Source organism: Cryptococcus neoformans, chromosome 1, assembly GCF_000091045.1.
Source record: "Cryptococcus neoformans var. neoformans JEC21 chromosome 1, complete sequence".
NCBI lineage: Eukaryota > Fungi > Basidiomycota > Tremellomycetes > Tremellales > Cryptococcaceae > Cryptococcus > Cryptococcus deneoformans.
In genome coordinates, this window is record NC_006670.1 from 2,011,261 (window position 1) to 2,028,200 (window position 16,940).

The 16,940-nt window shown below is 50.0% G+C and overlaps 5 protein-coding genes across 5 annotated transcripts in view; 3 read left to right on the forward strand and 2 right to left on the reverse strand.

The window, feature by feature from the left end:
- The first annotated feature begins 63 nt into the window (after positions 1–63).
- CNA07360 (ubiquitin-specific protease, putative) lies at positions 64–4,879 on the forward strand. The gene is made up of 12 exons (XM_567052.2): positions 64–368; positions 420–1,918; positions 1,971–2,397; positions 2,458–3,110; positions 3,168–3,235; positions 3,298–3,431; positions 3,490–3,777; positions 3,835–3,962; positions 4,019–4,338; positions 4,414–4,496; positions 4,578–4,597; positions 4,656–4,879. The coding sequence occupies exons 1-12, from the start codon at positions 75–77 to the stop codon at positions 4,678–4,680; spliced, it is 3,939 nt and encodes a 1,312-aa protein (XP_567052.1). The 5' UTR covers positions 64–74; the 3' UTR covers positions 4,681–4,879.
- Positions 4,880–7,019: 2,140 nt separating this feature from the next.
- CNA07370 (sporulation-related protein, putative) lies at positions 7,020–11,524 on the forward strand. Its single transcript, XM_024656380.1, has 6 exons — positions 7,020–7,248; positions 7,333–7,732; positions 7,800–8,451; positions 8,505–9,508; positions 9,568–10,799; positions 10,898–11,524. Exons 2-6 carry the CDS (start codon positions 7,661–7,663, stop codon positions 11,157–11,159), a joined length of 3,222 nt encoding a protein of 1,073 aa, XP_024512009.1. The 5' UTR covers positions 7,020–7,248; positions 7,333–7,660; the 3' UTR covers positions 11,160–11,524.
- On the reverse strand, positions 11,369–13,684 carry CNA07380 (hypothetical protein). Its single transcript, XM_024656381.1, has 4 exons — positions 12,400–13,684; positions 12,260–12,343; positions 11,771–12,202; positions 11,369–11,701 (listed from the first exon to the last, which is right to left on the reverse strand). The coding sequence occupies exons 1-4, from the start codon at positions 13,415–13,417 to the stop codon at positions 11,595–11,597; spliced, it is 1,641 nt and encodes a 546-aa protein (XP_024512010.1). The 5' UTR covers positions 13,418–13,684; the 3' UTR covers positions 11,369–11,594.
- A 196-nt stretch (positions 13,685–13,880) lies between these two features.
- Positions 13,881–16,397, forward strand: CNA07390 (methylenetetrahydrofolate reductase (NADPH), putative). Its single transcript, XM_567055.2, has 5 exons — positions 13,881–14,193; positions 14,255–14,579; positions 14,633–15,627; positions 15,692–15,811; positions 15,906–16,397. The coding sequence occupies exons 1-5, from the start codon at positions 13,903–13,905 to the stop codon at positions 16,074–16,076; spliced, it is 1,902 nt and encodes a 633-aa protein (XP_567055.1). The 5' UTR covers positions 13,881–13,902; the 3' UTR covers positions 16,077–16,397.
- The window catches only part of CNA07395 (hypothetical protein), a 973-nt gene continuing 400 nt past the window's right edge, over positions 16,368–16,940 (reverse strand). Inside the window, exons 3-4 of the mRNA XM_024656113.1 lie at positions 16,777–16,888; positions 16,368–16,702 (exon numbers count right to left, since the gene is read on the reverse strand). Of these exons, the coding sequence (XP_024514185.1) occupies positions 16,578–16,702; positions 16,777–16,888 (237 nt within the window). The 3' untranslated portion in view covers positions 16,368–16,577. The remainder of the gene's footprint in view (positions 16,703–16,776; positions 16,889–16,940) is intronic.

Sequence of the window (16,940 nt, forward strand, 5' to 3'; positions counted from 1 at the left end):
TGGGGAGTGTCTATAGGCGGCGATCCCACGAATATGGCCCGATCTCTCTATACAGCCATCTCCTCGACACCACCATGACTCGGCCGCCGTCCCCGCCATCGTTCACAGGGCTCCCGCTCTCGCAGCTGCTGCAGTACGCCTCGGACGACAACGGCGCAGGCAGCCACCCGCCCAAAGTATGGTTCGAACGCGCATGCTACAACGCCGACAAGGCAAAGTTGGCAGAGCGCAAACAGAGCAAAGAGGACATGTTCGTCAGCTACAGCAGGGCGTGCCAGTCCTATATCAACGTTGCGATGCACAACGACTGGCCAGAGACCAAGAAAAAGGATCCTCAGTTGGCCGCCAGAGTCAAGGATTTCAAGCCGGTATGTGCCTCTCCGCCGCTGTCCGTATATGCCCACACTCATACCATCTAGATGTACGATTCATTTGTCGCAAAGGCCAAGGCTTTAAAAGAGGAACTTCGGCATGCGGAGGCATCTTCACCCGCTCAGTCCAAACCAGAATCATCCAAACCATCGGTATCAAGACAACGATCTGGGCCTGAAATAACATCAATCGGCAACATCAGAGATCGAATGCAGGCACTTGCCGGACACGGAATGGAGGTTGAGACTATTCAGTCGAAGCGCTTAAGTAGAGAGGCTCCTGCCAAAGCGCCAAAGCCTGCTGCATTGAGTAGCGTGACCAACTCTGCGGCAAGGTCTAGGAGTGGCAGCGAGTCGCGACCTTTGTCCACAACAACGACCAATGGGCGGCAACTCGTGGTCACTGCTTCATCTAAACCACCACCAACTGCGTCACAAGAGAAATCACCTCCATCTGCACCCGTCAACGTACAAGCCAATGGATCGTCCAGCAGATCACGGCGATCCACTTTGACGAGTGAAGGGCAGGGCATGAGCGTATCTGTTGGGTCTGTGGCAGCTTCACCGGCGCAATCACCGATGCCCACACCTGCAGCTGGCCCATACAGATCGCCCTTACCCTCCATCCCTTCCTCTCCTCAGCCTCTTCCAGCATCTCATCCGCCATTACCCTCTCCCGAGCCACCACGACCAAATGTTCCCATCAACTCGTCCGACATGGAGTCTCATCCTGAAGACGGCTTGGCAGAGTTTGAGCGTGCTTTCCCATCTCTCTCCGAATTTGGGAAACAATGGGATGGCGACTCGTTACAGCCTGACACGAATAGTAATGATATGTACCACGCCCCGCAGTACCCGAAACCTCCAAAGCAACCGCCTATCTCTGAAGAAGACGATATCCCAGACCTTCCATCTTTACCTTCCGTTCCGACATTCAAGCCCGGCCTGCCTCCCCCTCCTGCTCGACCGGACGCATATGCATTCTCACCACCAGCCACTTCCCCGTCTGTTCAAACTCGGGGACAAACTCCCGTCCCCCGCGGGCCATCACCTCCTAAACCCGATGTTGGTTCGGGTGTCGGTCTGCATCGACCGGCTAGTACGCCCATGCCTAATATTGCTGGTTTAGATCTGATAGATATGCCTGATGGGGATGTACCTCAAGGAAAAGCCATGAACGGTGGTGGAAAAATGGAAGCTCTAAATTCCCCTGAGGCTGTATCTAGGCCTCCCCAATATTCTGACGCAACATCCCGTCCTACTCCAACCACACGGCATCCTCTTCCCCAACTTCCTTCTCGCCCTCCCACCTCTGATGCCGTACAGCCTACTCTCAAACCCAAGGAGAAACCAAAGTTTCCTTTTAGTAATTCTATCACTCCGGATGAACTTCGCGAATACTTTCTCAATCCTTCAGTGGAGATGTTGTTCTTGGACATAAGGCCGGAAGACGAGTGGAAGAAGGGATATGTAGGGAGAGAGTATGAGAAGAGAGGTGCGAGGGTGGAGATTGTGTGGCTGGATCCGACAGTCTTGCTTCGTGAAGGGTAATTGACTTTGTTTTCAGTGAAGATGACAAGGCTAAAAAATGTATTTTAGTATGACCGCGAGCAAATTAGAAGACGCACTTTCCCTTTCCCCCGCTGTTCAACGCGAAGCTTTTCAGAATCGACACAAATACGACCTCGTCATAGTCTACGACACTCGTTCTCCCGTATGGCCCAAGGACGGTCCTTTAAACCGAATTTGGGATATATTCTTTATGGGCCACGACGAGAAGCGTTTGCAGAGAAATCCCGTCATTTTGGTAGGAGGTTATGAAAAGTGGAGAGAGTTTATCAAGATGCGAGCGGCTAGGCATGCACATACGGCAAAGGGGAAGGATGTGAGGGAGGGGGTGAATGGGTATGCGGTGATGCGATCGGATGTTGTGTCCCCTGCGCCTTCCGAGATTAGTGTTAAGAATGCGAACAGGGAAGCACCGGTCTACCAGGCATCACAGTATGCGAAGAGTATCGCTGAAAACGTGAGCTATTACATATATATCCACGTGTGCCATGTGTTAATGTCTTGACGTCTTTACAAGTTTGGCGCTGGACCCCAATCCATGACGGGAGACTCGTACCGTCCCTCCACACATTCTCACTCCCAATCGCAACTCTACACGCCCACATACAGGCATCATCACTCCAGAACGGGCTCAACTTACTCCTCCCACGGCGCTATTGCCGCTCCTCCACAAGCTTCCATTCACCCCGGACCAGGTGCCAGACGGCGAAGCGACTACATTGAACATACAGGTCAATCGTACTCTGGCTCAGCCTCGACTTCCCCCTCCATACAATCGACTGGCACCACACCTCAACCTCAACAGCAATACTACGCTTCCCCATCCCTCCCTGCTTCTAACTCCGTGACACCGTCCATATCATCCATGGCCTCTCCTCGGGCATCGATCGATTACCCTCAAGCGCACGCATTGGCAAAGGTACCAGTCCCGATGCCTCCCCCAGCCGTGGCGAGACCGATGGAACGACATGATGCGTACACCAGCACACATGTGCATGCGCAGAGTTTGGTACCGACTTCTTCCGGTTATGGTCAACTTCCATCACAAGGGCAAGTGACGAGGAGTCAGGCGATGAGGCGCATGGACACTGTGCCTGTTGGTGGGAAGGATAAAGTGGGGTATTGGCGGGATGTGGTGTTGGGTATTACCGGGTTGAAGAACCTTGGAAAGTAAGTTTCACATTTCCTTGAAAATGATAATTGTAAAAAGATTCTGACTGGGATTAGTACTTGTTATATGAACTCGACAATACAGTGTCTCAGTGCGACATACCCATTCTCTACGTTTTTCCTTGGTGAGTGGCCCATATGCCTAACCGCCGAGATATCAGACTAATATGTATGGATGTCCTTTTAGATGGAACGTTTGCACGTTCAATAAACAAAGAAAATCCCTTGGGGACGAAAGGCGAGTTGGCCAAAGCCTGGGCAGAATTATTGAGAGTATTGTGGAGTGAGAAATATGAGTTCTTATCACCTATGACTTTCCGGGTAAGTTTACCTTGTTTTTGTTCGTGGTTTTTTGGCTAAAATCAAGACCATGTATTAGAAACAAATCACTCACTTTGCTCCCCAATTCCTCGGTTCTGACCAACATGACTCTCAAGAATTCTTGTCATTCGTCCTTGACGGCTTACATGAGGACCTTAACCGAGTCAAGCGCAAACCCCCCCCTGTGGAGATGACTCCCGAAAGAGAGGCGATGCTGGAGAGCGCCCCACCAGAAGTGGCTTCTGAGAGAGAATGGGCAATCTACCGGCAGAGGAATGATAGTTTGATTGTGGATCTGTTCCAGGGGCAGTATAGGAATAGGTTGGAGTGTTTGACCTGTCACAAGGTGAGTATAACTTGCCCCAAGTCCATCATTGAAAGCTACTGACGATTATTGGACCAGACATCGACAACTTATGATGCGTTCATGTACATGTCTCTGCCCGTTCCATCGGGTAAAACAAAGGTGGTTATACAAGAACTCATTGACGAATTCGTCAAGGCCGAAGTGATGGAAAAGGAGAACGCCTGGTACGCTTCATCTCTCCCTCTGACACCCTCTCTGCACTGGGCTGACAGTATTCTAGGTATTGTCCTCGCTGCAAAACCAACCGTCGTGCTTCCAAGACACTAACCATCGCTCGTCTTCCACCTGTACTGCTCATCCAACTCAAACGATTCACAACGCGAGACGGTCTCTTCTGGGACAAGTCCGAGACACCGGTCATCTTCCCCATCAGAGGTTTAGATCTTACACGGTACTTGCCTGGACCTGCAGGTTCGTCGATAGGAAGTGGAAGGCAGGTGGGGCCGGATGGAACGTTTGATCCAAGGGCTCAAGTGGGGCCGTTCAAGTATGATTTGTATGGTGTAAGTAATCATATGGGGACGCTCAGTTCAGGTCATTGTGAGTTTAGCTTTTCCATATTTTTGGGGGGTCTCTGGTCTGGCAAGAAAAACGGGTGGCTGATTCGAGGTTCAGATACGGCTTTTGTGAAGAGTAAAGAAGGATGGAAGTATTGTGAGGATAGTCAGGTGATGCCTGCACAGGAGAAGGACGTAATTGTGAGCCTTTGTTCCCTATAATACAAATTTCTTTCGTCGTTGTCTTTAAATTAACCATTGCTGTTTCTCCGACTCATACAGTCCCGACCAGCATATATCTTGTAAGCACCTATCCTTCCTTGATGCTTACTATGGACCGTCAACTGACCGAGTCTGTAGGTTCTATAAGCGAGTACCTGGATAGGAGACTTTCTAATAGGTTTTGCGATACAAAGTGCAAAGAAAGAGATGAAAAGGTGGCGGTGGTATTAAGATGTCAGATTAATTCGTAGACTCCCAATCCCAAGAAAAACGAGTGTTGTACTATCAATTTATCAAGTTACAAAATTTTTCATCCTCCTTGTGCACAAGTTGACAGAACGTATATATATACTCCATGCAAGACAACTATCATGTTCGAGAAGAGACAGTAGCACTGGCGGCTGGCATAGAGTGAGAAAGAAGAGCATTGCGGTAGCAGTGAGACGGCTCATGGGAGCCAAGAGAGGATCCATGCTTTGATGTCCGATGAAGCGGCATGTGAAAGCAAAGTATTATATATTGCAAGCTGCAAGAGGCAAAAAAAAGAAGATATATAGCATGTTGTGTTATTACGTTCCGCCGGGTTTCGTGGCGTCGTTGATGGGAAGACGAAGAAGAAACTTATGAGACACATCAACGGTTTGGTGATTAGCGACTGATCGGGGCGTCGTGACCTGTACTCTTATACCCAATATGCGTATCCATACGTTGCAAGGTATAGAGGGCATAAAAAGGGTGTTGTTGTTTTCCTCCTCCTTTAGATCGAATTTGAAGGAAAAAAATGACGATTCTTAGCTCTTCATTCTTAATAAATAGATCTCTATAGATCTGTTCTTCTGTTCCCTAAAGACCTCGCTTGTCGTTTCGTTTGGAAAAAGAAAAACCGGAAAGTGCTTGAGATGAACGAGTGGTGATAGCGAAGCCGCCAGCCGCAAATGGCATATTTTCTGCCACTGATGAGTGTCAAAAATCGTGCAGCAGTGTGATCCGTGGTGAAATTTAGACAAGGCACTACTACGCACTAATTAAACATACTTGGACCGCATTAGACTATTAAAGCCCCGGTCTATTCGGAACGTCTGTCGACGAATCGACTAGTGATTAAAAAGGGGCAGAAAAATAACCAAGTGCTTACGTGTATGAGGCATCTCTTAACTCTGCCCCGCCTCGTCCGTCGAATAAAGAACAGATGAGCGAGGAATGACCAGAGCAGCTAAATTGAGAGATGAAATGAAAGGTGACCTCGGTGCCTGTGGTGACTGCCCTTTTGGATCTCGGATCCTTGTTCAAGCGCCGCTTTTTTGGTTGTTTCTTCACATATTCAGTGTCGCCCTGGCCTAATGGGTTTTCCGTACCCCGAAGTGCTAAAAAAGACCGCTCTTATTCCGTCTTCTGTCCATTTTTGCGGTCGCATGCTGCGTGCAGGCCGATATAGATTGGGGTGAAGGGAAGATGGCAGGGATTTGTTTCCTTGGATTCTCCGTTAATTGCGTAGAACTTTGTAGAAACTGTAGTGTCTTCTGTCACAGTCTACCTGCGGCAAGAGATAATAAGAAGTAGGAGCTGTGAGACATTCGACGATGGAATTTTTCTTTTGATCGTGCATGTCGGCGCAGCGTCGTGATGAAATGTGTTTGCTGATGCTTTCATGGTATGCTTGTAACAAACAATCCGCAGTTGGCTAGTGGTGTACTTTGGTTGCTGTGCGTGATGATGATGTCTCACCATCAACCTTTGGGTAACGTGTGGAGAGGGAGGATTATAAGAGCACATGAGAGGGGGTGGGAAGAACAATAAAATGTGCACCTCGCCAGTCCGTTTCGTAGGGATTGATGAAAGGCCTCATCGGGGCCAATAAAGCGATAAAAGCCTCGGCGGTGCGCAGTTGCGGGGTGCTGCCGGGGAAAACGGTAATTCGATTACAGTACAAAGAAGGAATAAGGACGATTAATTGGCGGAGTTGGTGATGGAAGAACCTGGTAACTGATTATACTGGTGACTTGCCCTGGCACGGCAAGAAGCTTCAGCGCATTCAGTAATTAAGAATTAGGACGAGTGACGTGAGTGACGAGCTAGCTCTCCGAGATCCAAAAAAAAAACGTATGGGTAGGCGAGATAAGCAGCCGATTAATGAATGGATAACTGTGGAAAGGGTATGTGAGCTAGCACAGTGACAAGCGCCATTTTCACCGACCCGCATGCCCTTTACATCGGGTTTGCCATTGTCTACTACTTTGTCTATCGTCTTAATTGCCTATACGCGTTCGGGCTAGCAACGATACATAGTAGGAACGGGAGGTGATATATATTTCAGCGTCGTGCCTGTTCAATTGACTGCTCGACTGCGGCTGTCGATGCATTATTTTTTCGATGCATGTCATCGAGTGATCAGGAAAAAAATGTCAGAGTAATTTGGCCGGCCGACACGGGATACGGCAAGATGAGAAAGACGGATTGAATTCTTGACGACCATCAGACCTCTGATTTCTTTTCATCCGATGCTTGTGTTCTTTCTCCTCTTTCCCCGTTTGAAAAGGTTCCAGAGTTCCAGAGCGGGTGTGGAATCAGGCAGTGCTCGGTGACCCTTCCGTTTCTTCTGCGCGCCCCCTGCTTACGCCAGCCTCCACCGCGAACGTCCAGGCACGAGACAGGAGACAAAAAGATACTGGTGTTGTGCTGCAGCTGCTGAGCATAATTTCTTGCGTGCGCTCTGGGCGCAAGTGTATACGCTGTAAGTGCCTTTGCCATTCCGTCTCTGCCCTGCGACTGATGGCCCGGAACTGCCTTTTATGTGCACGGTCTCTCTCCAACACAGCGACCCCGGTTCTTCGTACGAGACCTGCAAGAAAAAGTCCCGGGCCATCATCTATCATCCTTCATCGCCATCAGTGATCCCATCACATCACTCGCGCCACCCGATCAGCAGGGAGCTTGCAGCGTAGTGGAGGTGCAACGGCGTTCTAGCTGACGTGTGGATTGATTGATCCCTTGTGCCTTTTGATCGTGTCGTTAGCTCGTCTCGCACGGCCACCTGCCGATACTCCATCAGGCCAGCTTCATACATCCTCGCCACGTAAAAGACCATATTCTCAAGCGTCGCCCCTATATCTCGCTTCCGTCCGCCTCGCTCATCCCACTTCACAATGGACACCGGCACCGCGCATGTCATGAGCTGGAGTGAGCCCACAAAGGGCCACGTCCCACCGCCCCTCACCGTACGTAAGAACATTCCTCGGCCTCGTGTTACACAGCAGCAACTAACTGACCATCTACTGCACATAGGGGCCATCCATCACCATCTCCCCGCTCCCCGCACCCCATCCGCCCACAATCTTTCTGTTCGGCGGCAAATCAGTTCAGACAAGGCGCCTCACATCCGACATGTGGGCTATGGACCTTGGTACGAGAATATGGGAGCACGTAGACGCCGGTCCTGGCCCCGGCCCTCGTTATTTCCATTCAATGGACGTCTGGGAGGATAAGCTCGTGTGCTTTGGTGGAATGTCAGATTCCGAACCCATGTCGGTGCACAATGACATCTGGTTCTTTGACTGTATCTCCAGAAGATGGATTCCTCAACCTTCGCCATCCGACGATGTTGCTCTCGGTATCGACCTGGCAGCTCAAGATCAGGCGCTTATCCCCTCTGCACGTTACGCCCACCTTAGCGCAGTGTCCCGTGGCAAGCTTGTCATTTCTGGTGGTCAACATTCGGACAACACTTGGATCTACGAGATCAACGTCTATGATTTGAAGAACCGGGTTTGGGTTTCCAAGACTGAACAACCCCAAGCCGATGGTATGTATTCCAAGGGAGCGTACAGAAGTGTTGCGGCCAGTTCCAGGAAGAGAGTCCAGACGCCCCAGCAGGGAGGTGACTTAAAGGCGGCTACTACTCATGCATACTCGGTTGATGAGGAAGGCGAGGGTGGAGGTAAGTATATACTCCTTCATTCGAGTAGTTTTCTTATGCTGATAATCCATCAGATATTTGGTGCTACTCCAACTATGACTTTGCCAAAGTTCGACGTGAACTCGATATCCTCTCTCCCGACAGCTCTGAGCACGTCCCTTCCAATAAGCACGCGCCTCCGCCCGAATTTATCATCCGCGACGAATCTCACCGTATGCGCGGATCATCTCAACCCCCAGGTCTTCGTTTCCCCACTGGAGGTATCGTTGGCAATTCATTTATTCTCTGCGGTCTCTATCTCGCTTCCGTCTCTGGCGCCTTTTCCATCTGGGCACTCAATCTTGAAACTATGACATGGAAGCACCTCGAGCCTTCCGTGTTATCAAATGGAAGCTGGAACCGTGCCCTTGTTTGGGCAGACAAGGCCAAAGTGCTGGTGTTTGGCAACACACAATTTGACCTAACGTCTGATTACAGCCGACGCGCCGTCAATCTCGATCATATCGCCGTCATCTCTCTCGAAGCTTTTGGAATCTACCAACCTCCCAACCTCGTGGTACCTACCAAAGTCCAGCAAGCAGGTCTGTCAATGCTTGATGAGAAGCTTGCATCTGATTTCGAGGTTATATGTGACGATGGTCGACGTGTTAAATGCTCTCGAAAGATTCTGAGTGAGCGCTGGCCATGGTTCGCAGAACAAGAACGGGAACTTGAAGATAAAGCTCATGGGTTAATTTCTGATGCTCCCTTTGTGGACATCAACGATACCCTTCTCGGCTCTTTCACTCCGGCTCGTCTCGCACCCCACAATCTCACCCTCCCTGAGCCTTTCCCAGTCTGTGTCGCCCTCGTTCAATACTTTTACACCCTTTCTCTTACCACTCCACTCCAAAACCGTGCACCTGTGCTTTCAGCTTTGCTGTTCATGTCGAAACAGTACAAGATTGAAAGGCTGAATAGGCTTGTAGTGCATGCTTTGCATGAGAGATTGGATCTTTCTAATGCAGTTGGTATCTATGAAATTGCGACGCTTGCTGGGGAGCAATGTTTGCAGGTGAGGGCATTGAATGTGATTCACGTGAGTTGTCTTTTCTTTAATCTTTTTTTTTTTGGAGTATCGGCTGATAAGTTTACTAGTCTGCTAAGAGCGGCTCGTCTCGAGGCCACAATAGGCAAAACCCAGGCTCAGCCGTCCCAGGCGAAGGCGGTGCCAACGACGACTTTAGTGCAGGCCGCACCCAACCCGGTACCCCTGCCAACGGCGTTCCGTCTGGCGCCACCCGCCCTGGAGCTATTGATGCCCCTGTCAAACGAGCTCGTGCTGATTCATTGACTATCCCTGAAGACATTATCTCTTCAACACCTGAGCAGGATACGTCGCACGATGATGACGACAAGATCGGCGCCCTTCTTGCCGCTCTCGACGTATCCGCAAAGGAAATTAACTCTCTCTCTCGTCCACATAATGTCGGTCACCGAGGCTCTGATCGATCATTGGCTTCGTTGAAATCTGCGCAAAGCCTTACATCCTCCTCTTTGCCTTCTATTCCTCAACGGAGCCATTTGCGTCTCCCACCTCTTGCCCCACCTCCTCTCTCACGCCTACCATCTTTTCCCCATACACCCGACTCTATCCAGCCTGAACGATCTTCTTTAGGAAGGCCATCCAGTCCTACCAACTCGGATTTGACGAGCAACTACCCTCAAACGCCTGCCGAATCCCTTCGAGAATCTTGGATCCTCCCTCAACATAGGGACTGGTCTGTGTCTACCGGACCGGGAGGCGGTTTGATGGACAGCAGGTCAAGCTCAAGCTCAGGGATGGGTTTACCGGCATTGCCGGAAGATGATGCGTTCGACCCTCGGTCAAGGGGTAGTCAAGGGAGGACGAATAGGAATCTGTTTATAGATCCCTTCTCGATGCAAAAGAAGACTAATCAAGCAACTTTGGAAGCGGCCGATCTTTTGCAGCGTTCTGCCGTTCAAAACCTTGCCGGCTTGCAACAAACCCGCACCGATTCGCCTACAATGCACCATTCTTCGTACGACTCTTCCTTTATGCAAGTGTCCCCTGCACCTTCCATCTCCCGTACACCATCAGTCTCTTCCCACTCTCCTTCTGTCTTTGCGCCTCCTCCTTCGCGTTCACCCAAGGGCACCCGGCATTTTTCAATAAACACCCAATCTTCTGGTGCGAGCAACCCGCTCTCACCCACAAGCACAGAGTGGAGCGATGAGACTGGTGGGCCGCTTCTAAGGGCGCAGACAGTGATTAGTTTGGCGAATAGCGCATTTGATTGTGGGAGCAGTATCAGCTCTGGATCAACAGGGACGAGTAGTAAGAAGGCTGCTAAGGCGGAGGCAAAGGCGTGAGTTTCTCCTTCTCTTTTCTTTTTCTTTCTTCTTTTCTCTTTTATTCTTTGCAAGGACTGGGGCTGATGGAAGGCGGGCAACCCGTTATGAACAGTATCCGCCAAGCCGAAAAAGCAGCAAAGAAAGTAGAAGCGCAAGCCCATTTTGAAGCCCTCCGAGCAGAGCAAGCCAAGAAAATGGCCCTTCTCAAAGCCGAGGCGCAGCGCAAGGCAGAGATACAGGCGGCCAAAGAGCAGCAGGCGCCGAGCGAGAAGGATTTGAAAAGGGAGCCAAAGAGCAAATGGGGCAAGTTGACGAATGGGTTCAAGGATGCCGTCTTATTCCCTGATGGAGGCCCGAAGAGCACCATGTTTTAAAGTAAAATTGGCGAGAAGTGTTTTTTTTTTTTTTGGTTATCTGTTTGGTCTACTGTAGAATAGATAATATGGGAAAGAAGTAATGATGGTCGGGCGGGAAGAACAGCTTGAAGACACTTTTTTTTATTGTATCGGACCTCTGATTTTTCTTATCTTGCTTTGGGTCTTTTATCGTTATTTCACCGTACATATTTCATCTTATAGAAAACAATCTTGTCATGGCATGATGTTCGTCGAACGCAATCGATCAGCCTTCTTGCCCTTTATTGCGTTTATAGAACCGAAGAAGAGGGCGGGATTGAGCGGTGATATTTGTGGGTTGAAGGCAGAAAGTACATGGATACAAGAATACAACAAGATAACAGGCGAGATTTTCCCAACAACCAGGGTACACCTCATAAACTCCTCTGCGGAACAGTCCCTGAACAATGCCAATTATGACATGTAATCAAAGATTACAAGAAGAGCGATAGCCCCTACGAGTAATGGGTAAAACGCATTGTCCAGGTTTGCAAGTCCGCCAAATGGATTTGGCGTTACACCTACAATCATCATAGTCAGCTATGATTATTTTCTGCTGAGGAGAGAGAATAACAGATGAAGGGATGTACCTATAGGCGGTGCTGCAGGTAATACAGCTTGAGGAGGACAAGGTATCTCCTGCTGGGGAGGAGGATGTACAACGCGTATGGGTTGCCCTTGCCCTTGAACCTGGGTTTGGATGTTCCCATCCATACCTGTTTGTTGGTATTGATATCCGTATGTTGGTGCGTTTGCATAAACGTGGCGTTGGGGATGAGCCAGGTGGAGTTGTCCGGTTTGGTGATGGCGGTGAGGGTAATGTCGGTGCCCGAGAACGTAAGAATACGGTTGTTGGTACCGATAGGCATAAGCACGAGGAGGAGGTTCATACACCGTTCCAACGCCGCCGGGAGGGTATGATTGGGCATAAGCAAAAGCAGGAGCGCAAAACCATGGTTGGTAGATTGTACATCGGTATGGAGAATGTTGGGGGTAAGTGTAGGTGTAAGGTTGGTTGGAAACTTGTGTGTGAGTGTGAGCTATCCAAGGGGAAGTCTGCTGGGTTGGAAAAGGCTTACCTGATTGTTGGGGACCGGTTGAGACTTGTAGTTGAAGACCTGGACGTTGATATTGGACTGATCGCTGCTGCGGTGGATAGTACTCTTGTGGACATTGTGTTGATCAGTATACCACAATAAAAAGGAAAAGATAAACTTACCACCAGTATACTGCCGTACTACACCAGGGGAAGCAGGTGAAGGTCCATTAGCATACCAACTCCATCCACCACCTCCTTCAGGTGTCGCGAAACCACCCTGACCGCCCATTTGCGCACCTACGCCCGCAGCGGCTTGGTGACTAACTATCCTCTGCCGGGGTGGTGGGTAATGAGGGGGAAGGGGAGCATTCTGGACGATCTGCTGGATTTGGACTTGGGGTAGAGGCGGGACTAGATGGGGTTGGGGTGGAAGTTGATGGACTTGAGGCTGGCACCAAGGCACCACCCCAGCCATCACCCCGACACACCCTGGTGCACCGCCCAAGCCCAGACCGGAGCTGAGCCCATTCCAGCCCCCCCACCAACCACCACCACCACCACCGCCGCCGCCAAAGTTTGGCCATTGGGCCCATTGGGCTACACCTGGAAGGGCGCCTCCGCCTGTAAGTCCGAGTGGACCTTGAAGGATGATGAGGATGAGGCAGCAAAAGAGGAAGAATGACATCCAAGCATTGGCGGAGATGGTGGGTATAGGCTGAGGAGAAGAGGGTTTAGGGGTCGGAGAGGAGGATGAGCTTGAGGGTTTGGGACTGGAAGAGGAAGTGGATGAACCAGAAGGTTTGGGAGAGGAAGACATTTGGAAAGAAAAGGGCGAGGTCGTAAAGGTCGATATGAAACCTTGAACGGCGCAGAGTATGACGATGATCGAAAGGGGATTAATAAAAGGTAATACACCCTGAGGTTGTTGTGGAGTTGGTAGACCAATGGTTTGGGTATGGGTGACAAGTTGCTGCGGCTTTCGGGAAAGCTGTACAGGTACGAGGTTTGGCAGTGGAGTATGCTGCTCTCGAGTTACGATAGGTACAGCAGCGTTTGTAGAGGCCCAAAGTGTATCGACTGGATTCGTCTGTTGAGGTGTCCAGTTGCTGGGATGGTCAGTATGGGCAAGGGTGGTTGTGGTCAGTACGAGATGTGATGCTAGGGGTAGTAATAGTGTGCGGAGCTGAGCAAAGATCATGTAGAATTTAGTACTGAAGACATTTCTCTACAGATCGCATCCTATGTTTGCGCTGTCCGCAAAGAGTATAAGGGTTGAGCAGGGTTGTTCATCCTTTGTGTGTTGAGCTGAAAGGATCCGACGAAGCGCAATCCGGGAGGGTTTGAGGCAGACAGGGACCGATAAACAGTTGAAGTTTCATGTGGTGATAAAGGTTGTGAGAGATAGCTGCCGATGTTTGAGTGGCACATGATGCCTATGGGATTGTATGGGCTTGTTCATGTTTAAGACGTAATGTAACGTGAAAGACGGTGGTGGATAGAGGTTATAGGTTTTTGGCCCGATATAACAATAGCTTACCCGGCCCAAATGGGACTTTTATGCTGAATATTAGCTGTAAACTGAATGATTAAACCCAATATATGTGATTTCTGGGATGTTTAATTTGGAGTCACTTTCGACGTTTGTGTTTCTGAGTGGATCGATATACTCCCCCGCCTGCCAAAATGCCCCATCTCACATCCCTCATAGCCGCACACAATGGCCCATTCCACAATTATGAGTTCTTCCCACCACTCACAGACCCAGGCTTTGTAAACCTCCTCGACCGTATCCGTCGACTCACTTCTTCCCCCTTCCAAGCCCCTCTTGCGGTCTCCGTCACATGGGGCGCTGGCGGTTCGACAGCCGAGAAAAGTCTCGAGCTCGCACAGCAGGTCGTGGATATGGGCGTGGAGGTCATCCTGCATCTCACCTGCACCAATATGCCCAAGGACAAGGTCGACTTCGCTCTCCGAGTAAGTGTCATTCATTTGTAGAGAGATGGCCAAGTTGCTGACGGACAGGCGGGGCGATTAGAGATGTAAAGACCTCGGCATCTCCAACATCCTCGCTCTCCGGGGAGACCCTCCCAGGGAAGAGGAATACGCCATCAACCCTACTTCCACTCCCGATTTCTTCAAGCACGCCGACGATCTTGTCCGCTACATCCGTCAGACTCACGGCGACTACTTTTGTATCGGTGTTGCTGGCTACCCTAATCCTCACCCGGACTCAGAGTCAGAGGAGGAGGACTTTAAATGGTTCAAGGCAAAATGCGACGCCGGCGCCGACTTTATCGTCACGCAACTGTTTTACGATGTCGACGTATTTTTGGAGTGGGTCAAGACTTGCCGTGCCAGGGGTAAACATCGTCTCTTGCATTATGTAACTGCATGCTGACCGAGACCCTTATAGGAATAAACCAACCGATTATCCCCGGAATCATGCCCATCCAGAACTACGCTTCTTTCCGACGACTAGTGAACCTCACCAAGTGCCCCGTTCCCGACAGCATTACTTCTGATCTCCAACCCATCTCGTCGGACGATGCCACTGTCAAGCGCTACGGAGCTGAACTCGCTACCAAGATGGTCAGCCAAATCATTGAATCTGGCCTTGTTCCCGGTGTTCACCTTTGTACGCTCAATTTGGAGAAGAGTGTGAGAATGATTTTGGACAATCTGGGGTGGTCAGCGGCTAGCAAAACGAGCGAGGATGAGGGTCTGGTGAAAAACAAGCTCATTGAGGATGATGGCCAGGCGAGAAAGGGTATCCCGATTAACGGCAAGGCTGGTACAGCTCAAAGCCCTGCGAAGAACCTCTCCATCTCTCCCTCCGAAGCAAACCAGCTCGCCCAGCTCGGTCTCACCTCCACCACTCTGCCCCCTGCGCCCAAGACCGGTCTCAGTGCTCAGGGAGCTACCGGCGAAGATAGTTGGGACGAGTTCCCCAACGGTCGATTCACCGACGTCCGATCACCCGCATACGGTGAGATTGACGGTTGGGGCAGCGGTCTCAAAATTACCGCCGCCCAAGCACTCAAAGAATGGGGTGTACCTGTCTCCACCTCTGATCTCTCGGCGCTGTTCACAGCATACCTTCACTCGGACCCGAAACATCTCACAACCCCGTTTTGTGACCTCCCCCTCTCTCCTGAATCACACATGATCCTCCCTCACCTCCTTGCGCTCAACTCTGCCAATGTCCAGCATTGGACGGTCGGTTCCCAGCCGGCAGTAGATGCTGCAAAGAGTGAAGACGAGGTTGTAGGTTGGGGCCCAAGGGGGGGATATGTGTTCCAAAAGGCGTTCGTAGAGTTCTTCGTGACGGAAGATGAGGTGAACAGGCTGAAGGAAAAAGTGGAGAGGGAGGGGAAGGGGCTTATCACCATGTACGCGGCAAACAGAAAGGTCAGTCGTGCTTTTTTCTTCTTGTGAACGAGACGCGAGAACTGACTTTGATGATGGCGATTAGGGTGACTTCAAGACTAATACTGATAAGGACTCTGTCAATGCCGTCACATGGGGTGTGTTCCCCGGCCAAGAGATTGCCCAATCTACCATCATTGAAGAAACCTCATTCCTCGCTTGGAAGGTTCGTCCGTTCCCCCTCTTTTTCTTTTCCACACATCGTAACATCAATGATTTGCGCGTACGGCTGCTGATATTTTCTTTTTTTTGTTCCACAGGAGGAAGCGTTCGATATCTGGGCTGAGTGGTCTCTTCTCTACCCCCGCAACACACCTTCACGCAAGCTCCTTGAGGGTATCGCCAACGAATGGTGGCTCGTCAGTCTGATTCACCATGATTACAAAGATCAAGGTGCCTTGTGGAGATTCTTGTTGGAGGACCTGCAGTAAACGTTACGCCGAAATCGGATACCAAAAAAGGAAAAGTAAAAGCCTGATTGTTTCAACCCGAAGGGTGCTGAGTTGTAAAGAGATGTTTTTCATTCCTTTTTTTTTCTTCTTTCTTTAGAGAATACAGTAGATGAAAATGTGATGGGGGGGGGGGCATTTGTAAAGAGAAGGGGGAGCAGCTTCTGATTGCTTCTTCATGGGGATTATTTAACGTATCAAGGACGTAGGCAGCATTTGTATCAACTTTCAACATAGTGGATCACAGATAACAGATCACAAAGTAGCAAATGGGTTTTCTTTCATATGCAATCGGTTGTTCCAGTCTTCACAAGTACACTTTCTGCTCTAGAATTCCTAAAAGCATTTGGAAAGGCGTGGAGGGGCTAGATTATACATACATAAATCGTTGCTGATGTGGGGGCTGCTTGGTCGCCCCTTTTCCCATCGAAGACTTAATTCTATCTCTTCCGAGCAATCCAGCCCATAGTCCATCATCAACATCTACTCATCACTGTTGTCTGATCTCGCACGCTCATCCCGCTCATGCTCAGCCGCCGCGATACCAGCTACCAAATCTACTTGAGCATTAGGATCCTCATTCTTTCGCATAGCTTGTAATCGTTGTCCTATTTTCACCATCCACCCAATTCGTCAGCATCTGGCTCGTTTTATTAAGGACTATGATTTTGGTAGGACACACGGAAGATGGTAGCGATCGCTTCATTGGTTTTGCGTTCCAGCTTGCTCATGCGGTTGTCCATATCTCGTTTGAGATCCCAATTTACACGTTTCGGTTGAATGTTAAACAGATCCTACGGGGGTTTTGTTAAAGATCAATAACATCTTATAGGTGCCTAACGATTG

Coding starts and splice junctions, on each gene's coding strand:
- CNA07360 (XM_567052.2), top strand. CDS start 75: ATGACTCGGCCGCCGTCCCCGCCATCGTTCACAGGGCTCCCGCTCTCG. Junction 3,778..3,834: donor AGTGTTTGACCTGTCACAAG/GTGAGTATAACT, acceptor TTATTGGACCAG/ACATCGACAACTTATGATGC. Junction 4,339..4,413: donor GACGCTCAGTTCAGGTCATT/GTGAGTTTAGCT, acceptor TTCGAGGTTCAG/ATACGGCTTTTGTGAAGAGT.
- CNA07370 (XM_024656380.1), top strand. CDS start 7,661: ATGGACACCGGCACCGCGCATGTCATGAGCTGGAGTGAGCCCACAAAG. Junction 7,733..7,799: donor ACGTCCCACCGCCCCTCACC/GTACGTAAGAAC, acceptor TACTGCACATAG/GGGCCATCCATCACCATCTC. Junction 10,800..10,897: donor GCTAAGGCGGAGGCAAAGGC/GTGAGTTTCTCC, acceptor CGTTATGAACAG/TATCCGCCAAGCCGAAAAAG.
- CNA07380 (XM_024656381.1), bottom strand. CDS start 13,417: ATGATCTTTGCTCAGCTCCGCACACTATTACTACCCCTAGCATCACAT. Junction 12,344..12,399: donor AGTACGGCAGTATACTGGTG/GTAAGTTTATCT, acceptor AATGTCCACAAG/AGTACTATCCACCGCAGCAG. Junction 12,203..12,259: donor AACCGGTCCCCAACAATCAG/GTAAGCCTTTTC, acceptor CTCACACACAAG/TTTCCAACCAACCTTACACC.
- CNA07390 (XM_567055.2), top strand. CDS start 13,903: ATGCCCCATCTCACATCCCTCATAGCCGCACACAATGGCCCATTCCAC. Junction 14,580..14,632: donor CAAGACTTGCCGTGCCAGGG/GTAAACATCGTC, acceptor AGACCCTTATAG/GAATAAACCAACCGATTATC. Junction 15,628..15,691: donor TGTACGCGGCAAACAGAAAG/GTCAGTCGTGCT, acceptor GATGGCGATTAG/GGTGACTTCAAGACTAATAC.